Consider the following 24,268-nt stretch of genomic DNA (forward strand, 5'->3'; position numbering starts at 1 on the left):
GATCTAATAAATGTTAGACTTAGTGTACAGGAGACATTCAATAAAAATGAGTTAAATCTTTCAGTAGTGGCGGGAAGGGGAACTTCAGTTCACCTACCTCTTTTTCAAAGGAAAACAAATTGCTATTGACTATGTCCATAACATTTACGTTTTAGAAAGTTAGTGAAATTTAGTAGGCATAAAATGACAAAGGGATGAACATACAGCAGCAGTTGGTTTAAATCATCTAACAAACTGTTCAAAAACTCATCTAAAACTTCTCTTTCCTCTGTTACGTTTTCAGAATTCAGTAGAGTTCCAGACATACGCATTTGTAGAATGGGCATAATAGGGCCTGTCTCACGGGCTGTTGAGATTATTAACTGTCAGGGTGTATGTGAAGCACTTAGCAGTACCTGCTACCTAGTAAGTACCACGTAAACATTAGTGTTTTGAAACAAAGGCCAGCTAGAGAATTTAGATTATTATATACTTAATGCTTAAAGTAGCTCTTATTTTTGATGCCCATTGAGTATATCTTTGAATTTTTGGATGACAGAAGGCAAGTAGATTTTCTTACTCTGTCTTTTTCCTTCTTTTTTTCCCCTTTTCCTCTACTCTCTTGGTAGGAAAACAAGTCTGTATTAGACTGTGAGCTCTTTAAGGGCAGAGGTTTCATCTCCACATCCTTAGCACACAGTATAGGGCTTGGTACCCTTGTGGGCTGCATATACCACGAACGGCTATGAGCTGGCGGTACATGCTGTGCCGAGATCCAGCTGGATTCATCCGAGTGTAAATGTCCACTTGTTTCTGAGGCTTGAGCCATCCTGTTCTGATTCCGTTCCTCTCTCTGTCTCTCCCTTCGCAGCGGAGGCAGTGCTGACCTCGGGGGGCCGGCGGACCCTCTCCGCGTCCTGGAAGGGGTTGTTGCAGCCGTCCACGCCAGTGTCGACAAAGGGTAAGGCTGGAGCGGTTTGTGGGTCTCACTGAATGGCGTTCCTCCGAGTCCTAGGATTACTTTTAATATCCATGTTTATGAAGCTTCCGTGACTAAGCATCTTTTCTAGGTGGTTCTGAAGGAAGAGCTGAGGAATTTCTGGAGATACGTTTTCCCAGCTGTACTCTTAGCCCATCAGCTCCAACAGGACCCTCTCCTTCTCTCCTGGGCCTTGCTGGCCTCAGAGAGTGTGGTCTCTTCCCACCTCCTTCTGAGGGTGGCCAGGGAGAGGAACCTGCCCTGCTTCTTAGGAGAGCAGAGGTTTACATCTCCAGGAGGTTAACTGTACTGATTAAGTATGGAAACTCCTAGAGTGTATATGTTATTTTTAAAAACCTTTATATATGTTAAATCTGTGTTGTCTGAGGACTGAGAGTGTAGAGGCTTTATAAGTCTAGGAATGTGTGTGTCTCCAAACCATTTTAAGAAAGAATCTTTCATTCAGGTGCACTGGTAGTAGTAGTTGGAATAACAACAACAGCAGAATGACAGTTATGTATTTCCCAGAGTTGACGAAGATCTTTCCTATGTCTGATATCCATGGCAACCCTGTAAGGCCTCACCCCAATTTTCTTTGATACAATAATAATGAAGCGTATTTGAGAAACCCCCTCATAGTTCATTCAGTAATACTGTTTTTATTTGCATATTGCCTTCCAGTTATTGGGGGAGAGGAGTTGACTTGCCCAGAGTCAGAGGCCTAGGAAATAGAGCCAGGAGTCCGGTCTGTCCCTGCGTCATAATTTAGGGCTCAGATACCTTTATAGAATGTCTCCACGCATCGCTTTGGGCCCGCGGTTTGAGGGAAAGAACATAGGATAAGCCATATGGATGGGTCTGGCAAACATGGCCAGCAGGGCCCTCGACTTACTGTGCCTTTTACTTTGCACGTTTTCTCTAAACTCCCTCGCTTGTGGGTCTTTAAATGGTAAGGAAGCCACAGCTGTGGCTAACATGGGCTTCTTATTCTAAAAAGAAATATCACTGTTCTGCACGTTTAGTGTGTGTCATGTTCCGTGCTCAGTCATGAACAGTTAGTTCTGGGTAGGAGGAGCTCAGAGTCTTACAGGGGAGACCAGCTTGCCTGGGCTCCCAGTTACCACACAACAGAGTGGTCAGCGCTGTGCAGAAAGCAAGGTGGAGGGAGTGGCTTATTCTGCCCGGGGAAGTTAGGGCACGATCCACACGGGGCGGCATTGGAGCTGGTCTGTGACATCTGAGTCTGCGAGAAGGAGGAGGTGTGGTCCAGGCAGGGACACTGCTTCAACAGGGCAGGTGCAGCAGATAGCAGGGTGGGCAGAGATGCTGTGTGGGAAACCCTCAGCCACTCTCTAGAAGGTCCATTGAGCGGCTGCTGTTCCAGTCACAGCCCATCAGTCAGTTCTCAGCTCACCGCTCCCCTGTGAGCTGTCGCACAGTGGCTGTCAGGTACCTGGACCCGGATCCAGGCCTCACATGATGAGAGGGATCTCCACAGGCACTGCTTTAAGCCCCTTCCAGTGGGGTCTCTCAGTCTCGTCCCACTGGGAACATCTCAAAAAATTAGAAAGCAGTGTTTTTCTTAGTGAATTTCCAGCCAGATATACAGAAGAATCCACCTTGGGTCACTTGAATACAGACTTTTTTTAAACTTCAATTTCCAAAGAGGAAGACATTGGGGAATGGAGAATCAGAACAAGATCTTACTTTTCATCCCAGAGACACAGAATAACAAAGGCTCCTTAACAACAACAAAAAACTTAAGTGAACTTTTTTTTTTTTCGCTTAAAAAAGAAAAAGAGGAAGACGGACAAAGTCATAACTTTTATTCCTGGCAAGTGTTCTGTGAATGTGGACAGTTAAACCTGACACGCTTGGCTTCAGTTCTCCTCCCTGAGAGCGTGTCCACGAGTCACAGCGGGGAGTCGCTCTGTCTTTTCTAGGTAGTTCCCGCGGAGCGGGGTCTTCAGAGTGACATGGGGATTTAAACTCTTTTAAAGTAATGCTCCAGGATTGGCAGATACAAACTATTATATGTAAAATAGGTAAACAATAAGGTCCTACTGTATAGCACAGGGAACTATATTCAATACCCTGTGATAAATCATAATGAAAAAGAATCTGAAAAACAACATATGACTGTATAACTGAATCATTTTTCTGTACACCTGAAACTAACACAACATTGTAAATCAACTGTACTTCAATTAAAAAAATCAAATAAATAAAGATAGAGTAATGCTCTTGGGTCACTTGCTCGTTACTTGGTCTGACATGACTGACTAACCCTCTAGGAGGCCACGCCAGGCGTGTGTGCCCCTAACCCTCCCTCAGTCCCAGCCCTGTAATGTGAACACGCATTGCCCACTATGGCATCTGTTTAAACGGCAAATCGTCTCTCTTCATATACATTGTCAGCTGTCACAAACACACACGCGCGCACGCGCGCACACACACACACACACATATATGCACGTGCTCTTAGGTGAGGCATACACCATCCCATAACATTCCTGGCAGAGAGATTGAAAAGTCAGAATTATGGTGTGTGTATTAATGGGTACCACCAAGAGTTCAGTCTTGTGTTTAATTTTTAGACAGTTTATGCCTTCATCAGCATGTCCTCCTTTGACTTTTTATATTGGTACAGATATCATCTACCTTTTAACTGCAGCTCCCGCCTCTCCCGTGAAGCCCCCTTTCCCTCTTCTGCTACCTGTGCTAAGGGTAAACGACATAAAACCACAGCACCCAGGCAGGTACCAGTGGAGCCAGCAGCCACCTGTCCAGGCAGACGTCCTTTTAAGTTTGGCCACATTCTTGCTTCTAGATATCAGGGTTAAGTCTTCTAGGGATTTGAAATAGTGTCAAAAACCTTTTTTTTTAATATATCTTTATGGAGTATAATTGCTTTACAATGTTGTGTTACTTTCTGCTGTATAACAAAGTGAATCAGCTATACATAAACATATATCCCCATATCCCCTCCCTCTTGCGTCCCCCTCCCACCACTCTAGGTGGTCACAAAGCACCGAGCTGATCTCCCTGTGCTATGCGGCTGCTTCCCGCTAGCTAGCTATTCTACATTTGGTAGTGTATATATGTCCATGCCACTCTCTCACTTTGTCCCAGCTTACCCTTCCCCCTCCCCGTGTCCTCAAGTCCATTCTCTACATCTGCATCTTCATTCCTGTCCTGCCCCTAGGTCCATCAGAACCTTTTTTTTTTTAGATTCCATATATATGCATTAGCATACAGTATTTGTTTTTCTTTTTCTGACTTACTTCACTCTGTATGACAGACTCTAGGTCCCTCCACCTCACTACAAATAACTCAATTTCGTTTCTTTTTATGGCTGAGTAATATTCCATTGTATATATGTGCCACATCTTCTTTATCCATTCATCTGTCGATGGACACTTAGATTGCTTCCATGTCCTGGTTATTGTAAATACTGCTGCAATGAACATTGTGGTACATGACTCTTCTTGAATTATGGTTTTCTCAGGGTATATGCCCAGTAGTGGGATTGCTGGGTCAAATGGTAGTTCTATTTTTAGTTTTTCAAGGAACCTCCATACTGTTCTCCATAGTAGCTGTATCAATTTACATTCCCACCAACAGTGCAGGAGGGTTCCCTTTTCTCCATACCCTCTCCAGCATTTGTTGTTTGTAGATTTTTTGATGATGCCCGTTCTAACGTGTATGAGGTGATACCTCACTGCAGTTTTGCTTTGCATTTCTCTAATATTTAGTGATGATGAGCAGCTTTTCATGTGCCTTTTGGCCATCTGTATGTCTTCTTTAGAGAAATGTCTACTTAGGTCTTCTGCCCATTTCTGGATTGGGTTGTTTGTTTTTTTGATATTGAGCTACATGAGCTGCTTTTATATTTTGGAGATCAATCCTTTGTCAGCTGCTTCATTTGCAAATATTTTCTCCCAATCTGAGGGTTGTCTTTTCGTTATGTTTATGGTTTCCTTTGCTGTGAAAAGCTTTTAAGTTTCACTGGGTCCCATTTGTTTTTATTTTTATTTCCATTTCTCTAGGAGGTGGGTCAAAAAGAATCTTGCTGTGGTTTATGTCATAGAGTGTTCTGCCTATGTTTTCCTCTGAGAGTTTTATAGTGTCTGGCCTTACATTTAGGTCTTTAATCCATTTTGAGTTTATTTTTGTGTATGGTGTTAGGGAATGTTCTAATTTTATTCTTTTACATGTAGCTGTCCTGTTTTCCCAGCAGCACTTATTGAAGAGGCTATCTTTTCTCCATTGTATATTCTTGCCTCCTTTATCAAAGATAGGGTGACCATAGGTGTGTGGGTTTATCTCTGGACTTTCTATCCTGTTCCACTGATCTATATTTCTGTTTTTGTGTCAGTGCCATACTGTCTTGATTACTGTAGCTTTGTAGTATAGTCTGAAGTCAGGGAGCCCGATTCCTCCAGCTCTGTTTTTCTTTCTCAAGATTGCTTTGGCTATTTGGGGACTTTTGTGTTTCCATACAAATTGTGAAGTTGTTTTGTTCTAGTTCTGTGAAAAAAGCCATTGGTACTTTGATAGGGATTGCATTGAATCTGTTGATTGCTTTGGGTAGTATAATCATTTTCACAGTGTTGATTCTTCCAGTCCAAGAACATGGTATATCTCTCCATCTATTTGTATCATCTTTAATTTCTTTCATCAGTGTCTTATAGTTTTCTGCATACAGGTCTTTTGTCTCCTTAGGTAGGTTTATTACTAGACATTTTATTTTTTTTGTTGCAATGATAAATGAGAGTGTTTCCTTAATTTCCCTTTCAGATTTTTCATCATTAGTGTATAGGAATGCAAGAGATTTCTGTGCATTAATTTTGTATCCTGCTACTCTACCAAATTCATTGATTAGCTCTAGTAGTTTTCTGGTAGTATCTTTAGGATTCTCTATGTATAGTATCATGTCATCTGCAAACAGTGACAGTTTTACTTCTTACTTATTGATTTGGGTTCCTTTTATTTCTTTTTCTTCTCTGATTGCTGTGGCTAAACTTCCAAAACTATGTTGAATAATAGTGGTGAGAGTGGGCAACCTTGTCTTTTTCCTGATCTGAGAGGAAATGGTTTCAGTTTTTCACCACTGAGAACAATGTTGGCTGTGGGTTTGTCATACATGACGTTTATTATGTTGACGTAGGCTCACTCTATGCCTACTTTCTAAAAAGTTTTTATCATAAATGGGTGTTGAATTTTGTTGAAAGTTTTTTCTGCATCTACTGAGATGATCATAGGGTTTTTCTCCTTCAATTGGTTAATATGGTGTATCACATTGATTGATTTGTGTATATTGAAGAATCCTTGCATTCCTGTGATAAACCCCACTTGATGATGGTGTATGATCCTTTTAAGTGCTATGTTGGATTCTGTTTGCTAATATTTTGTTGAGGATATTTGCGTCTATGTTCATCAGTGATATAGGCCTGTAGTTTTCTTTCTTTGTGACATCTTTGTCTGGTTTTGGTATCAGGGTGATGGTGGCCTCGTAGAATGATTTTTGGAGTGTTCCTCCCTCTGCTATATTTTGGAAGAGTTTGAGAAGGATAGGTGTTAGCTCTTCTCTAAATGTTTGATAGAATTCGCCTGTGAAGCCATCTGGTCCTGGGCTTTTGTTTGTTGGAAGACTTTTAATCACAGTCTCAATTTCAGTGCTTGTGATTGATCTGTTTATATTTTCTATTTCTTCCTGGTTCACTGTCAGAAAGTTGTGCTTTTCTAAGAATTTGTCCATTTCTTCCTGGTTGTCCATTTTATTGGCATATAGTTGCTTGTAGTAATCTCTTATCATCCTTTGTATTTCTGCAATGTTAGTTGTCTCCTTTTTCGTTTCTAATTCTATTGATTTTCTTCTCCCTTTTTTTCTTGATGAGTCTGGCTAATGGGTTATCAATTTTGTGTATCTTCTCAAAGAACCGGATTTTAGTTTTATTGATCTTTGCTATCGTGTCCTTCATTTCTTTTTCATTTTTTTGATCTGATCTTTATGATTTCTTTCTTTCTGCTAACTTTGGGTTTTTTGTTCTTCTTTCTCTAATTGCTTTAGGTGTAAGGTTAGGTTGTTTATTTGAGATGCTTCTTGTCTCTTGAGGTAGGATTGTATTGCTATAAACTTCCCTCTTAGAACTACTTTTGCTGCATCCCATAGGTTTTGGATTGTCGTGTCTCCATTGTCTTTTTTCTAAGTATGTTTTGATTTCCTCTTTGATTTCTTCAGTGATCTCTTGGTTATTTAGTAGTGTGTTGTTTAGCCTCCACGTGTTTGTATTTTTTACAGTTTTTTTCCTGTAATTGATATCTAGTCTCATAGTGTTGTGGTCAGAAAAGATACTTGATACTATTTCAATTTTCTTAAATTTACCAAGGCTTGATTTGTGACCCAAGATATGATCTATCCTGGAGAATGTTCCATGAGCACTTTAGAAGAAAGTGTATTCTCTTGTTTTGGGATGGAGTGTCCTGTAAATATAAATTAAGTCCATCTTATTTAATGAAACATTTAAAGCTTTTGTTTCCTTATTTATTTTCATTTTGGTTGATCTGTCCATTGGTGAAACTGGGGTGTTAAAGTCCCCTACTATTATTGTGCTACTATTGATTTCCCCTTTTATGGCTGTTAGCATGTGCCTTATGTATTGAGGTGCTCCTATGTTGGGTGCATAAATATTTACAATTGTTATATCTTCTTCTTGGATCGATCCCTTGATCATTATGTAGTGTCCTTCTTTGTCTCCTGTAATAGTCTTTATTTTAAAGTCTATTTTGTCTGATATGAGACTTGCTACTCCAGCTTTCTTTTGATTTCCATTTGTATGGAATATCTTTTTCCATCCCCTCACTTTCAGTCTGTATGTGTCCCTAGGTCTGAAGTGGGTCTCTTCTAGACAGCATATATATATGGCTATTGTTTTTGTGTCCATTCAGCCAGTCTCTGTCTTTTGGTTGGAGCATTTAATCCATTTACATTTAGGGTAATTATCAATATGTATGTTCCTATTACTATTTTTTTAATTATTTTGGGGTTTTTTTTAACATCTTTATTGGAGTATAATTGCTTTACAATGGTGTGTTAGTTTCTGCTTTATAACAGTGAATCAGCTATACATATACATATATCCCCATATCTCCTCCCTCTTGTTTTCATAGGTCTTTTCCTTCTCTTGTGTTTCCTGCCTAGAGAAGTTCCTTTAGCATTTGTTGTAGACCTGGTTTGATGGTGCTGAAGTCTCTTAGCTTTTGCTTGTCTGTAAAGCTTTTGATTTCTCTGTCGAATCTGAATGAGATCCTTGCTGGGTAGAGTAATCTTGGTTGTAGCTTCTTCCCTTTCATCACTTTAAATATGTCCTATCACTCTCTTCTGGCTTGCAGATTTTCTCCTGAAAGATCAACTGTTAACCTTATGGGGATTCCCTTGTATATTATTTGTTGCTTTTCCCTTGCTGCTTTTAATATCTTTTCTTTGTATTTAATTTTTGATAGTTTGATTAATATGTGTCTTGGCGTGTTTCTCCTTGCATTTATCCTGTATGGGACTTCTCTGCGCCTCCTGAACTTGACTGACTATTTCCTTTCCCATGTTAGGGAAGTTTTCAATTATAATCTCTTCAAATATTTTCTCAGAACCTTTCTTTTTTTCTTCTTCTTCTGGGACCCCTATAATTCGAATGTTGGTACGTTTAATATTGTCCCAGAGGTCTCTGAGACTGTCCTTAATTCTTTTCATTCTCTTTTCTTTATTCTGCTCTGCGGTAGTTATTTCCACTATTTTATCTTCCAGGTCACTTATCCGTTCTTCTGCCTCAGTTATTCTGCTATTGATTCCTTCTAGAGAATTTTTAATTTCATTTACTGGGTTGTTCATCATTGTTTGTTTGTTCTTTAGTTCTTCTGGGTCCTTGTTAAACGTTTCTTGTATTTTCTCCGTTCTATTTCCAAGATTTTGGATCCTCTTTACTATCATTACTCTGAATTCTTTTTCAGGTGGACTGCCTATCTCCTCTTCCTTTATTTGGTCTGGTGGGTTTTTACCTTGCTCCTTCATCTGCTGCATATTTCTCTGTCTTCTCATTTTGTTTAACTTTCTGTGTTTGGGCTCTCCTTTCCACAGGCTGCAGGTTCATAGTTTCCATTGGTTTTGGTGTCTGCCCCCAGTGGGTGAGGTTGGTTCAGTGGCTTTTGTAGTCTTCCTGGTTGAGGGGACTGGTGCCTGTGGGTGGGGCTGGATCTTGTCTTTCTGGTGGGCAGGACTGCATCCGGTGGTTTTGGGGTGTCTGTGACCTTATTATGATTTTAGGCAGCCTCTCTGCTAATGGGTGGGGTTGTGTTCCTGTCTTGCTAGTTGTTTGGCATCATAGGGCGTCCAGCACTGGAATTTGCTGGCCGTTGAGTGGAGCTGGGTCTTAGTGTTGAGACGGAGATCTCTGGGAGAGCTCTCGACAATTGATATTACGTGGGGCCGGGTGGTCTCTGGTGGTCCAGTGTCCTGAATTTGGCTCTCCCACCTCAGAGGCTGAGGCCTGACACCCGGCCGGAGCACCAAGACCCTGTCAGCCACCTGGCAAAATTTCCCCCATGGATCACAAACTGCATATATACCACATGTCTTCTAATACAGCTGCTCGACTGGTCTTTTTCCACGTCTAGATCAGCATCCTGCTTCTTCAGAAAACTGTGCTGCACTCAGACTCCGGAGCTCATTCACATGGTTCTCTCCCCGCCCTCCTCCGGCGCCGCCAAACCTGGGCCGAAGCTGCTCTTTCCTGGTGGGCCCGGGAGCCAGTAGGCCTTCTGAGAGTGCCCTCAGGGTGGCGCGTCCGCTCTGACATGTTGGCTTCCAAATGGAAAAACCCTTTCTTTGTGTGTATAAAGGTGGCCTTCGAGGTCCAGGTTTCAGGGAACTGGCCCGTGGTCCCCAGGACGGTCGCGGCTTTGGCCAGTGGGGCCCCTCCAGAGCCAGCAGCCTCAGTGAGGCCGCCCTCCCCTGGGGCTCCAGGGCAGCTCCGTGGCAGTGGAGGGGAGAGACCCTGAGCCAGGAGTTCCAGCTCTGCCAAAACGCGGGCTCCATTTTGTCAAAAACCTTTAAAAAAAAAAATTATCTTTTTGAAGTATAATTAATTTACAATGTTGTGTTTCTGGTGTACAGCAAAGTGATTCAGATATATATATATATATATATATATATATATATATATATATATATATTCTTTTTCATATTCTTTTCCATTATGGTTTATTACAGGATATTAGATATAGTTCCCTGTGCTATACAGTAGGACCTGTTTTTATCCATTCTATATATAATTGTTTGCGTCTGCTAATCCCAAACTCCCCATCCATCCCTCCCCCACCCCACTCCCACGTGGGAACCACTAGTCTGTCCTCTGTGTCTGTGAGTCTGTTTCTGACAAAAACCTTTTATAACATCTACAGTTAAAGATGAGAGTACGATCATTATTCAGAGGCTTGTGCCTATTAAATTTATTTTATGAGCGTGTATGTTTTCTCCCATTACAGATGTACCTCAGGGATATTGAGAGTTTGGTTCCAGACCACACAATAAAGTGAATATCACAATAAAGCAAGTCACACAAATTTTTTTGGTTTTTCAGTGTATATAAAAGTTATGTTTATACTGTACTGTCGTCTATTAATTGTACAGAAAAAGCATTGTGTCTAAAAAAAATTCTGCATACCTTAATTAAAAAATACTTTATTGCTAAAAAATGCCAAAACAATTACAGTAGGAACATCAAAGATCACTGATCACAGATCACCATAACAAATATAATAATAATGAAAAAGTTTCAAATATTGTGAGAATTACCAAAATGTGATACAGAGACATGAATTGAGCAAATGCTTTTGGAAAAATGGCATCAGTAGACTTGCTCAATGCAGGGTGGCCACCAATTTGTTAAAAAAAAGACAGTGTCTAAAGTGCGATAAAGTGAAGTGTGATAAGGTGAGGTGTGCCTGTATTTATGTATATCTGTAACATCATATTTTGAGAGTATATTTTAAATTTCTAGTTTGTGTTAAGGATTAGTTTATTAGTTTGCCTAGGGAAAAAAATGTTTCAAAAAATTCAACAGCTAAAATTATAATGTTCTAAAATAATATACCCACTAAACCAGGAACTAAGAAAATACCTTGATGCGGTTTAAAACCAAAAATCTAATGAACATCCATTACTTATTCTCATTTAACAACTCACGCAGTTCTCAGAACCACCCTATCATATTACTATTATTGTGATCTGCATTTTACAGATGAGGGAATGAAGGTCAGACAGGTTTTGTAGATTGTCTGGGGTCGCCCAGATAAAGACATGTTGTGAATTACTCTTACCGTATCTCATCTTTTTCTGACATTAAAGAGTCTGCAATGGACTGTTAAGGCAGTGCTTCTCAAATGTCCTTCTGCTTAGGAATTGCCCAGGGATCTTATTAAAATACAAATTTTACTTGGGTAGGTGTAGGTAGCGCCTGAGATTCTGCGTTTCCAACCAGCTCCCAAGTGCCCCTTAGTCCATAGACTGAACTTCGCAAGGTCTTAAGGCATTACTTTCCTCCATTTTCTCACTGCTTCCACCTCCTTCTTTCTGCCTTGGCCTTATTTCCTTTTCTACTCCCTGCCTTCATATACCTTTAAAAAATTTCCTAACAGAAATGACCCACAAGTGTGAACCAGTATATTAGTGATTCTCAAAAGGATGTACAGAAGTAAATCCACTCAGAGAACAGATAATTAATGAGGAATTCCTCTGTGCACCATTCAAAGAGGGAGAAAGACTTCCTTCAAAACTACTGAGTATTTTAGGAGTCTTTGTTTGTTTGTTTAAATTGCTGCTTAATCACAGTAGCAGCTTCAGCTGTCTTAAAGCTTCGTGTATATTGAACAGTGTCAGATCATTCAGGCTTCATTGAGCTCTTTGGAGTTACCTAGGGACTTCACATTATTTTTAAAGCACACAAAAGACCCCGCCCCCCCCCAAAAAAGGAAAAGATAAAGAAAGCCCACTAGAGCAAATTGAATCCAGTTTCTACTTACTCTTCCCGCTCTGTGAGGCAAAGTGAATCATCAGATGATCTCCAAGTACCCCCAGTGCATGAGCCCTCTGTTCTGGGATATGAACCCTGCTGAAAGCCATGGTCGCCAACCAGGAGGGTGGATCCACTCTACCACTGCAGTGTTCCTTGGGGCCACCTAAGGCCATATTTATTACTTCACAGCTGCCGTTTCTGCCGCATTACAGTGCGATGTGTCCATGTTTCTATTGATGAACGAACCTCAAGAAGATTTTCTGATTGGCGTACATTTGAGAGCAGCCACAAAGACGTTGTTAGTGTTTATTTACCAAAAGTTAAGATTTGAGATTGGAATTCTGCACACACCAAAATTATTGCCTTTGTAGGAATTTGTCTTTTAATATAACTTGATTATGATAATTATTTGAAAAAAAATCACACTTTTTATACTACTGCAATGCCATTAACACGTTATGCATTCATTTGTTTTCAGTTCCCTTTTACTCTTTGTCAGGTGCCCCAGTTGTTTCACGGGAGCTGATGAATAGAAGACGTTGTCCTGGGAAATGTCTGCTCCACCCCGTTCCATGTGTAGTGAGGAAAGTGTGCGCAGTGTGTGGATCGGTTCCTTAACTGAGTTCAGGGACCGACCCAGAATATGGGCACTTACGTCTCTCACTGTTCGCTCACTCACGTTTACTTGCTTTCCACCCCGGGCCCGCCCACCTGCCTGTCCTTCTCCCTCCATCTAGCCTAGCATGGTACAGATCAGTTTGCAAACTCATTTCCTACTGAGGCCAGGCAGGTAATGGAAATGAGCAAGGTGGACAGGGCTTAAGGGAAGGTAGGAAGTTTGGAGGCAGAGGGGTACTTGAGAGCTCAGGACACCTTATCTAAGGGAAACAGCTGCCAGTGAGTCCTTATCTTCCAGCATTTAAAGGGGAGCTACGTTGTTAAGAGAGTGGATCCTAAGAGATCTCATCACACGAAAAAAAAAACATATTTTTCTTTTTCCTTTTTGTATCTACATGAGATGATGGATTTTCACTAAACTTACTATGGTAATCTTCACAATATATGTAAGTCAAATCATGATGCTGTACACCTTAAACTTAGACAGTGCTGTATGCCAATTATATCTCAATAAAGCGGGAGAAAAAAAGAAGAGCTGGTAAATCTTCATTGTGTAAAATTTCTAAATTTTGAAACATTGGTATATACTGTGTAAGCCAGTACAAAACGCTGGCTGCTGGTTTATAACTTCAATCTAGAAGGTTGGACAGAGTGACCTCCTGTTCCCTTCAGGCATTCCAGTTCTATGACATTTATATTTAGAAGAAATCACAGAGGTCTATGTTTGTCTTGTCTGAATGCAGTCTTTCCTTCTCCCATTCTGAAATAAGAACAGTTTTATTTTGTGTAGTGCATCATGATATATAAAGTGGTTTTCATAATTACTGTCTCTTTTAATAGACCATAATCATTTAAGTTCAAGGTTGGGTTATCTTCATACGTTTATGCCATACAGAATCTGCAAACTCTTATACAAAGGATCAGCTTATTAATATTCTCAGAATCTGTCTTTTTTCTTTGATTCAATAATTGCCTTTGTTTAGTTGGCATTTCTTTTCTGTTCCTTTGTAGTTTTGTGAATATCCTCCTATACTACCTTACTTACCTAGTAGAACATCATATTCTCAAATTAATCATTCAGTGAACCTAGTTTTGTTGTCATTGTTGCTGCTCTTGTTCTTTTCTGTTAATAGAACTACTCGTATATTTCAGAAGACTCCTTATCTTTTGAGCCAAAACTGATTGTGTGAAAGTGTGTGTGTTTCCTTTAGTAGTTAATTTTTTTTAAAAAATAGTGTACTGAATTACCCTGTGTAGTACAATAACCTCCCCCCACCACAGAAATCCTCATTCTAGGGAAAGAGGTAGAAGCAAATGTCTGTGTATTTGCAATGAAACTGAGATATTTTTCTCTATTACCTATTTTACATCTTTTTAAAATCATTTGTATATCTCTTTTATAATAAGGTAAAAACGTTTTGAAATCATGTTCTCTTTTTATTCCTAAGCTCATTAAACCCTCTCCTTGCCTCCATAAAATGCTATAAAAATGGAATCATTTTCCTTCCCATTCTGTTTTTTTTTTTTTTTTACATTGTAAAAGTCGTAATTGGGGGCTTCCCTGGTGGCGCAGTGGTTAAGAATCCACCTGCCAATTCAGGAGACACAGGCTCAAGCCCTGATCTGGGAAGATCCCACATGCCGCGGAGCAACTAAGCCCATGCACCACAACTACTGAGCCTGCGTGCCACAGCTACTGAAGCCCGTGAGCCTAGAGCCCGTGCTCTGCAACAACAGAAGCCACCGCAGTGAGAAGCCTGTGCACCGCAGCTAAGAGTAGCCCCAGCTCGCCACAAGTAGAGAAAGCCCACACGCAGCAATGAAGACCCAACGCAGCCAAAAATAAATACATTTATTAAAAAAAGAAAGTTGCAATTGGTTATATTTTACCCACCTGCTTATCTTGAAAAATTTCAAACCCACAGAAAAGTTGCAAAGATTGAAAAATAATGACTCTATTCTCTTCCCCTTGATTCACCAATTGTTAACATTCTATCACAATTCTAACATTCTGTTTTTCTTTCTTTGCCTCTGTATATGTGTGTGTGTGTGTGTGTATTTGCCGAATCACAAGAAAGACTACGAATTTTAAAAACTCAAATTGAAATTAAAATGTAAACTATTTTGCAGCTAAAAACTTTAGGAGATACTGTCTAGTCGATTTCCTGGACAGCTTTTCCTACAGAGCTGCCTTTCATTTCTGTGCAGTCTTATTGAGCACAAATGTTCACAGCATATAGCCAAGCTCATCTATAACATAGTGCTTCTAGAGCACAATGTTTCTGTTTTAGGAATGAGTTTTCGTAATTTTATTGTGTATTTGAACTATCAACCAAAACTTAGAGCAGTTTTTTCCAAAATGTCCAATGTTATCAACTGCACAGCAAGTTGTTAGGTAAAAGGAATCTAATGACTTGGAAAACGCTATGATAATAATCTCTCTGTATCACATCAGTACCTGAATAATTTTAATCTACTGCCACAGTGTTCCGGAATTTGCCCCCATTTGGTTCAGTAGCATTGCATAGTGATTGACAAAGCAGTAACATCGTCTAAGTTCAAATATTGGCTCCACGACTTACTGTGTGACTGTGGACAAGTTAGTAAACGTCTCTTTGGTTACTTCCTTATCCACAAACGAGATGATAACAGAATACATGAAAAAGATAGTGACGATGAAGTGATGTAATTCATGGCACACAGTAAGCTTTCATAGTTATTATTATTAACAATTTTCATTCTTGTTCACTGTATGCAGGTCTTGCATTATTTTCATAACTTCCATCCGGTCTTCATGACTCCAGCTTCTTCCCATTCTAGCTCATCCTACCTGCTCCCCTCTTGGCACTTGGGTGACAGGGTCAAAAATATCAGCTTCTTATTATGTGAAACTGGCTTGGACTCAAAGCCCAAAATGTACTTTAATCTTCTTTTCTCTTGAATTACACTTAATTTGACCAGTGCAGGCCTCACCAAAAGGGCCTGAGCATGCCCCGGCCTGCACACCTCTCTAAGCACTAACATGACTATGATATTTCACTGCTCAGAAACCCTCCATCATTCCCATTCCACACCAGGTAAGACCAATGTCCTCAGTAATCATTGCTGCCACTAATTGAAGTTCTTCGTTATGTGCCAGATAATGTATTATGTGCTTTATTATTTCATTTTATGTATTTCATTCTCAACCACTCCACGAGTAAGGGGTTATTATCTATCTCCAATTTACAAATAAGACACTGAGGCTCAGAACCGTTGCGTGACTTCTTGGTCAGTGTAGTGCTGTCAGGAAGTGGTCATTCTGGGAACTGAATCTGGGCTGATGTCTGCAAAGCCTGTGTTTTCAGAGCTTGAACGTGCGCCACCTTTGCAGCCTGTGTGCGAGCTCCTGGTTATCCAGGTCAGGAGACCTGTCCTCACTTTGCTGTCTCCTCTGATTGACCCCCAGCCATCTGTGCTTTTATTGCTCCCTGAACATGCTATGTCCTTTGAAATCTTGGACTTTTTTTTTTTCCCTTGCTCTTCTCTTTATCTGGATTATATTTTCCCACCTTTCCACTTATGTGCCTTCCATTTGCCCTTTGTGATCCGGTTCAGAGGCCACGTCCTCTGTGAAGCCTTCCCCGATTTTACTCTTTCTTCAAAACAATTGTTCACATTTATATTATGTTAATATTTAGAGAATAGTCATTTGTGAAATCTTTCTGTTTCATTGTATTATTAATTCTTTGAAGGCACAGATCATATAATTGTTCATCCCTGATCATCCAGTACAAACTAGTACTCTGTTGATGCTGATAATAAAATGATGATGATCATTCGGATGATGGTTGCTGTTTATTAAATCCTTCCTCTGTGCCACATACAATTCTGGGTACTTTATATAAGTTATCTTGGTTGCAAAGACTCCAACAGACACACTTTCAGGACCTTTGTCTACTTAACTGTAAGACGGGAATGATGACATTCATGATTTTTATTGAGAGTTCTTAGGAAAAGATTCATAGGTCCATCAAATTCCAAAATAATACTCTTTCCACTACACAGTACTGTCTGTTTGCTTTTCAAGTAGTAGATATCCAGGAAATATTTATAGCATTCTGCTTCTTTTGCACCCCAGTTTTGACATTTCTGATACATATAAAGAGTGGCACTCATAGGTAAAACTAACAAATGTCTGTAAATTTAGGAAATGCTTGAACCAGTTGTCCATGGCATTTTGTAATATATTTTATTCCTAAATACAAATAACAAACGTTTTTTTTAAATTTAAATTGCCCTGAAATTGTATTGGCAAGTATATTATAGAATGCACACTGAGAGAAATACTCAGTGGTATTGCAGAGTTTTATTCTCAGAAGTTTTAAAAAAATTTTCTGTGGTCTTGTTAGTTCATGGAATTTGGAACTTGATGTAGGTGATTTATTGGTGAAAGCCTAAGGATCTGGTTATAAAAGAATGTATATAAGTCAGTGCGTTAGCCTGGATCTCTAGGGCCTTGTGGAAGTGAGGCTTCTGTATGAGCGACCTCTTAACAGTCATCGATGGTAGTAATTCATCGACATCGTCATCAAATAAGTTGTTTTCCTAAGATGGTCCATTTGGGGTTATAAATGAAAAGATTCTAGTACTGGATAGAAAGTTGTACAAATGTCCCCTTCGACAAATTCTTTTAGACCTCCCAGTTCTTTAATAATCACACATTCATATTTTATTTTTAAGGTAGTATCATATTTGATGCTCTAACCCCTTATTTAAATTCTATCACAGAAAAATAGTAGAAAGAACATGGACTTTGGGGTCATACTGCACTAGTATAGTTGTTGTGGGCATACACTAGCACTTCCATGAAGTCTCTTTCCTCATCTATAAAATGGAATTTACATGTACAGCATGATGACTATAGTTAACAATATATTATATATTTGGAAGTTACTAAGAGAGATCTTAAAAGTTCTCATCTCAAGAAAAAAAAGTTTGTAACTATGTCAGATGATGGATGTTAACTGAACTTACTGTGGTAATTATTTTGCAGTATATATACATAAATCATGACGTTGTACACCTTAAACTAATACAATGTTATATGCCAATTATATCTCAATAAAACTGAAAAAATTTTCAATGAAATATTTACAAAGTAAATATATTTACTTTGTATAGTTATTGTCAACTAGTAATAGTTTATATAAAATTACCTAATGATGCCTGGCACTATTAGTATCATTAGTAGAAATAAACCATACTTTTTTCTTTTTCTTTGAATTCAGAGTTATTAACTAGTTGATGAGATAAGCCATTCATGAAAATTGTATTACAAGAGTTATTTTGTTTGCCAAGACTAAAATAATATTTCAATCAAAGATTTTTTCCAGATGCCTACCTGGTTATCCAAGACTCTAGCACCCTCCTATGTAAACTATTATCAATAGAAACAGTTATCACTGTAAAGCAGTGTTCTATTGAAAACTGTTTGATTTGAAAATCTTTAATTTTGCCCATTGAGCTAGTTGTCGATTCAATTCAATACAAAAAGAGTCTTTTTTTTTTTTTTTTTTTGCGGTACGCGGGCCTCTCACTGTTGTGTCCTCTCCCGTTGCGGAGCACAGGCTCCGGATGCACAGGCTCAGCGGCTGTGGCTCATGGGCCCAGCCGCTCCGCAGCATTTGGGGATCTTCCTGGGCTGGGGCACAAACCCATGTCCCCTGCATCGGCAGGCGGACTCTTAACCACTGCGCCACCAGGGAAGCCCAAAAAGGGAGTCTTTTAAGCCCTGGGAACTGGATGGGCACTGGGCATACATCTTCGTAGAACTTTGAAATAAGCCGTGCCTCTTAATAAACTTGGCTTAAGAAATGGAGTAGCTAAGAACATATTGATTATGTTTATCTGCTTTCTGTAACTCATTCGAATATGATACTGTTTAAAAATCACATGCATTTTACATAGGTTTTAAACACCTAATGTGGTTTGCTTTAAGCCATTTAAAACCTACATTTTTCCTCGCAGTAGGAAAAAAAATAAAGTCACCCAACAAACAGTTGTTTAGATCAGTCACCACATTTGATTACTGGAATTAGAAACTACTAAGTCTTTTTTTTTTTCTTTTTAATCTAACCCTTGATTTTGCAGAGAAGAGCTGGTGTCCTCTGAGGACCTGCTGGAGTGGCTGCGGCCTTTCTGTGCTGACGACGCCTGGCCCGTGAGGCCCCGCATTCAAGTGCTGCAGATTCTGGAACAGTCATTTCACCTGACCGAGGAGGATGGCAGGCTCCTTGTGTTCTTTAGAACGGAGGCCATCCTCAAAGCCACTTGGCCCCAGAGACAGGTAAGGGAGCATCTGACTGCTATTTCTTGATTACTTTAAACCACCTTCAGGTGAGCAATCAGCTCGCTAATGCAAACTTCCCGGTGTGTTCATCAGTCCAACTTTGTAGTAGTTAAATACGTGCAACAGATTTTGTTTTTATTTTTCCGTGTGTGTGAATATGCATAGTAGATGATGCCTCAGTCGCCTAACACGTGTATCTAATTTTTCTCTTCATAGGGAACAGTCAGGATTTTTCGTAGCATCGGTTAATTATGGCAGCTCACCCTTTCCCTGGAGAAATGCAGATCTAAGTGGAAATTCAGCATGCAGTATAGCTATTTCATTTCTTTTATGCTCTGCCCAGGCACTGTTATGCCGTCCCTTCTCTTCTGTACACACACAGACAAAATGCAGCAGGCACACGAGATCTTGGTTCCTCCGTATCATCCTTCAGGGCTCACTCAGTCCATCACCTGTCTGGACCCTTCCCTGACCATTTCAAACGTAATTCATTGAACCTTGAGGTCCACACATTTGATCTATTATTATTATTATTACTGCTGTCACTACTACTACTAAAAGTTTTGTCTCCCCACTACCTGAAAACAGAGAAACCCTGGAGGATATACCTATCATTTTTCAAATCCCTCTAAGTACGCTGTGCACACGTTCAGAGCTTAAATGCTTGTTGATTGAGTAAGTGGAAATGCCAATTCCTAAATCGCAATACGGTGGCTGTTGAATTTTGGCTTAGATTCTAAACTGATGCATCCTGAAAGCATAGGATCTAAGAGTCAGCACTTAATCAAGCGCTTTAGCTTGCAGAGTAGACTACAGGCCAATAAAAGTTAGAAAATAAGACTTCCTAGGTTAATCTAGTCTGCAAAAGAGTTTCCTGGAAGTCTGATTCCAACTCAATTGACCTTCTAATTTTAAAGCGCTGCTTTATCATTTCTGTTTGTTTCCTTATTATTTCATTTAAAGAACAATGAACTTCTTTTAGAAAAGAACCAAATATTAAGGACGTCTCGAGACTCCTCTCAGAGCATCTTTAGAATTACCTCACATATTCTTATTTCCCTCTGTGAGAGAAACAGGTAAATACTGTTACCTATTCTTCAGAGTTAGGGAATTTGAGATTCAAACAAGATGGACTTATCAAAGATTCTCTAATCTTGCCACATTGCTGAAATGGATTGTATTAAAAGTCACGAATACCTGAATAATACTCTCTGAAGCATCATGACCATATCACATTATTTAGTGTCAGCATTTCGCTTTGAATTGCATCAAGAGACCACTAACGGGCTTTTTCAGGAGCAGTCTGTGAACACTAATGCAATGGGCTATGATATATACTCCAGGCCCCTGGCATAGTGAATGCTCGAGGTGTGCTTGTTTTCAGCAGACCCGAAGGTCCCCAAAGCATCTCGGAGGTAAGCTCCAAACTAGGTCACATTATTTTTGCCGTGTGGAACCTTAAGTTCTGACTCATCCTGAAACAAATGAGCGCTCTGACTTTTATGTACTTTTCTGACAGAACCTCCATTTTTCAAGTTCTCAGCCTTTTTCAGTTGCATCTTCCTTGATGCCTCTGTCCTGGCAGGACGATGAGGCCGGCTTCTGTGGTTGGAGCCTCACTTCATGTCAGATCTCTGCACCGGAAATGTTATGAAGCAACGTGGAAACTGGGAAAAGAGGAAAATATCCATCTTACCTGTTGTGTTGACACATTAGAACATACACTCTGATATTTGGGTCTAAATGCTTCAGAAATAATATAAGTATAACCACTATTTCTTCTTTTGAGTTTTCCTTGATGTTCCAGTTATTCAGAGAACAAGTTGCAGCTTTTAGATGACTTCTGGCTATTTCTCCGATTTTAATTTCATCTTAGCTGAACTTGTTCCAAAGACAGTATTTAAGGGAGCTTAGCTTTGTTAAGACTCCTTTTCCATGTACTTTTCTAAGCTGACTTGACCTTAATTTCACTGAATACACACTGTTGTCTCTCATTTGCAAAGTCTGCGTGTTGCTCCTCGTTTGGCCAGTGTTTCCTCTGGTGCTGTGAGCTTTTCAGGCCCTCAACAAACATCTCTCCAGGGTGTCTCTTGACTTTAGTAAAAGTCATCTCCTGTCTCCTTCGCTTTTTACATTTTCTACCTCCTCCTACTTTCCCTCTGTATAAGAACAATTTCCTGGTCCTTGGAAGCTAATGATCTGAGTTTCTTAACGTATTTGGTAGTAGAAATAAGGAAACTACCATACATTTAGGTCTTTAATCCATTTTGAGTTTATTTTTGTATAAGTTGTGAGAAAATGTTCTAATTTCGTTTTTTTACATGTGGCTGGTAAGGATGTGGAGAAAAGAGAACTCTAGCACACTGTTGGTGGGTGTGTAAACTGGGGCAGCCACTATAGAAAGCAGTAGGGGGGTTCCTCAAAAAATTAAAAATGGAACTACCATATGATCCTGCAGTTCCACTCCTGGGTGTATATCCAAAAAGAATGAAAATACTAATTCGAAAAGATACGTACGTGTCAGCGTCCATAACAGCACTGATTACAATAACCAAGATATGGAAGTAGCCTAAGTGTCTGTCAACAGTTGAATGGATAAAGAAAATGTGAGATAGATAGATATACAGAGATATATCTCCAGTGGCATATTACTAGGCCATACAAAAGAATGGAATCTTGCCATTTACAGCATCACAGATGGATCTGGAGGGTATTATGCTTAGTGAAATATTAGGTTGGCCAAAAAGGTTGAATTTTGGCCTTTTTCTGTAAGATGTAACAAAAAACCTGAATGAACTTTTTGGCCAACCCAGTAAGTCAGAGAATGACAAACAGTGTATGTTGTCACTTTTGTGTGGAATCTAAAAAAATAAAACAAATGGATATTACAAAACAGAAACAGACTCATAGGTACAGAGAACAAGCTAATGGCTGCCGGAGGGGAGAGCGGTAGGGAGAGGGCAAGGTAAGTGGAGGGGATTAAGAGTTACAAGCTATTAGGTATAAAACAAATAAGTTACAAGGATGTAATGTACAACACAGGGAATATAGCCAATATTTTATAATAACTGTATATGGAGTATATCTATAAAAATAGCAAATCATTATGTCATACACTTCAAACTAATACAACACTGCAAGTCAACTATGCTTCAATTAAAAAAAAAACCTACCATAGTGGCTTAATTATGTTATTCGTTCGTAGACTTCTTCAAAATAAATTAAATCACTGAGTGTCTCCTCCTTTAAAAGTTAAGTTTTCTATGTCAGCCTCGCCTTGCTTATTCAGATCTATTTTGGAGGGCAAGTGAATTTGGTAGGAGAACGCTGCCTTATAAAATAGCTGTTTGCTATTTAGAAAATGAATGCAAAAAATTTGTAACATCAGAATGGAAGTAGCAACAACCTCTGGAATGCTGTAGAACTATGCCCGTAGTTTAAATTTGAGGTAGTCTTCATTACTGTTTTTAAAAAACTATGTTATCTCTCACTAGACCAGTAGAAAGATTGGGGCGCTGGTGGACGAATCATATGCATGTGTCTCCATCCTCCCTCCACTGTTGTTCATGGTCTTGGAGAAGATTCTTAAACTGTGAGCCTTGGCTGCTTGGTATGTAAAATGGGACCTTGGACCAGAGGAGTCAGGGGATGGTTTGCTCGCCTCTGTCATTTCTTCGACAGAGGTCGTCTTCATCTCCATATCCCAAACACCTAGAAGACCCCAAAGTGCTGATTGCACAGGCTCTCATTTTCTTAATTTCTCCCTGTCTCCTTCTCCATCCTCAAAGGTAATATTAAGGATAGAGACAGTCTTACAGTGTAAAGATAAGAATAGGTAATGACACTGCAATGTTCAATTACCAGAAAACGTGGGACTGCTACCTTCACTGAGGCTGGTAATCCTCTTAGGCAGACTTTGCATACATCAAATAGGGACTTAATATTTAATTATCCTCAAGGTGCCCAAAGTAGTGATCCCGCTAATCAATGTGTTGCTGGGAAGCCAGCCAGCTCCTGCAGAATACGGGCCCTCATTTTTCAACAGCTTGAAAGGCCTTCGTTTCCGTCCCAGAAATGTGCCCCAGCTTGATGAGCAGCAGGGAGACAGAGGGGAGGGAGGAAGGTAGAGGGGGAGGGGAATGAGTGTAATGTGTTAATTCCCGTGGTACAATTTATCTGAGTTTTTCAGGTTTTGTAATTTTCTAGTTAACTGGTACATGAAAAATATGGGTCAAAATACTGATGTTTCCTTAAAGTATTTCATACCCCGTCACCTCAGTTTTTTTTTCTGTTTTTATGTAAAAAAGAACATGTGGCTTAGAGTTGCATTTCACTTCGTACAATTTCAGTCTGTCTGAATTTGTGGTTGTAAGTGATCAACAGGAAGAATTAGTTTAAGACAACTTCTAACCTCATTACAAATTCATTTATACATGGAAGGATACATGAGCCCTTCTCATCAGAGGCCAGCTTGGCTTCATTTGCCAGAACATCAACAAAATACTCACTTCCTTGTCAGACAGAGCTCCGACAAAGATCAGTAGGAAAAGTTAAGTGTGCAAAGCTATTTTTAGTTCATTACAGAAGAATTACTGTTACCTTAAATGTCTTCAGAGCTAAGACTCATTGCCATAAATGATTTTCTTAAATACAGGGTAATATTTGATGTTAAAAATATGTGTTCACGCGAGTACTTCTCTAATAGCCATGAAATCACAAATTCCTAGAACTAGAAGACACGTTCAAAAGCATCCTTGTTCAGTAGTCACATTGTATAGAGAGGGATGTGGATGTCCAAAAAGGAAGAAGTTACGTCCTCAGATTTTAGCATAAATGTCACCATTTCCAAAATGACTACAACCACCCAGTCACAACCTATTTTATGAGCATTTTTCTCTTCTAATCACTTACCCCTATCTGCTAACTTCTTCCCCTCTATCTGTCGGTCTATTTATTATGTGATGTCTTTCTTCTTCCATTAGAATATAAATTCCATGAGAACAGGGATCTTACAGACACTCAGTAAGTATTTGTTGAATAAATGAATATTAAATCTTAAAAAACATGTCCAAGGTCACCTTTAAAGTGGCAAGGCCGAGACTCCTGACGTTCAGTCCGACATTCTTGCCATGAATGATGATTAGACCATGCTGCTTCCCCCTTACATGCAAATAAAATGATTTGCTTGGAATAATGCAACTGTTTCCTTAGAGGGTGGCCTGGTGCTTTTAGATTGGTACTATTTTGTATTAACTTGCCGTATTTTGCCGATGGTGATTTCTGACCAGCTAG

General features: G+C 39.6%; 1 protein-coding gene across 9 annotated transcripts in view; it reads left to right on the forward strand.

Moving 5' to 3' along the window:
- Positions 1-24,268, forward strand: part of NBAS (NBAS subunit of NRZ tethering complex) — a 339,915-nt gene that overhangs the window by 273,124 nt on the left and 42,523 nt on the right. For 7 of the 9 annotated variants that reach the window (XR_004521674.2, XR_012325807.1, XM_033837994.2 and 4 more), the window contains 2 exons: positions 851-940; positions 18,778-18,973. Coding sequence is in view for 7 of the 9 variants with exons in the window: in XM_033837994.2 (XP_033693885.1) it covers positions 851-940; positions 18,778-18,973 (286 nt within the window). In the remaining 2 variants the exon portion in view is untranslated. Of the gene's footprint in view, positions 1-850; positions 941-12,526; positions 13,176-18,777; positions 18,974-22,470; positions 22,587-24,268 lie in introns of those variants that run through there. The other 2 variants (XM_033838000.2, XM_033838002.2) reach the window with 2 other exon arrangements.

This window comes from Tursiops truncatus, chromosome 14 (assembly GCF_011762595.2).
Source record: "Tursiops truncatus isolate mTurTru1 chromosome 14, mTurTru1.mat.Y, whole genome shotgun sequence".
NCBI classification, from domain to species: Eukaryota; Metazoa; Chordata; class Mammalia; order Artiodactyla; family Delphinidae; genus Tursiops; species Tursiops truncatus.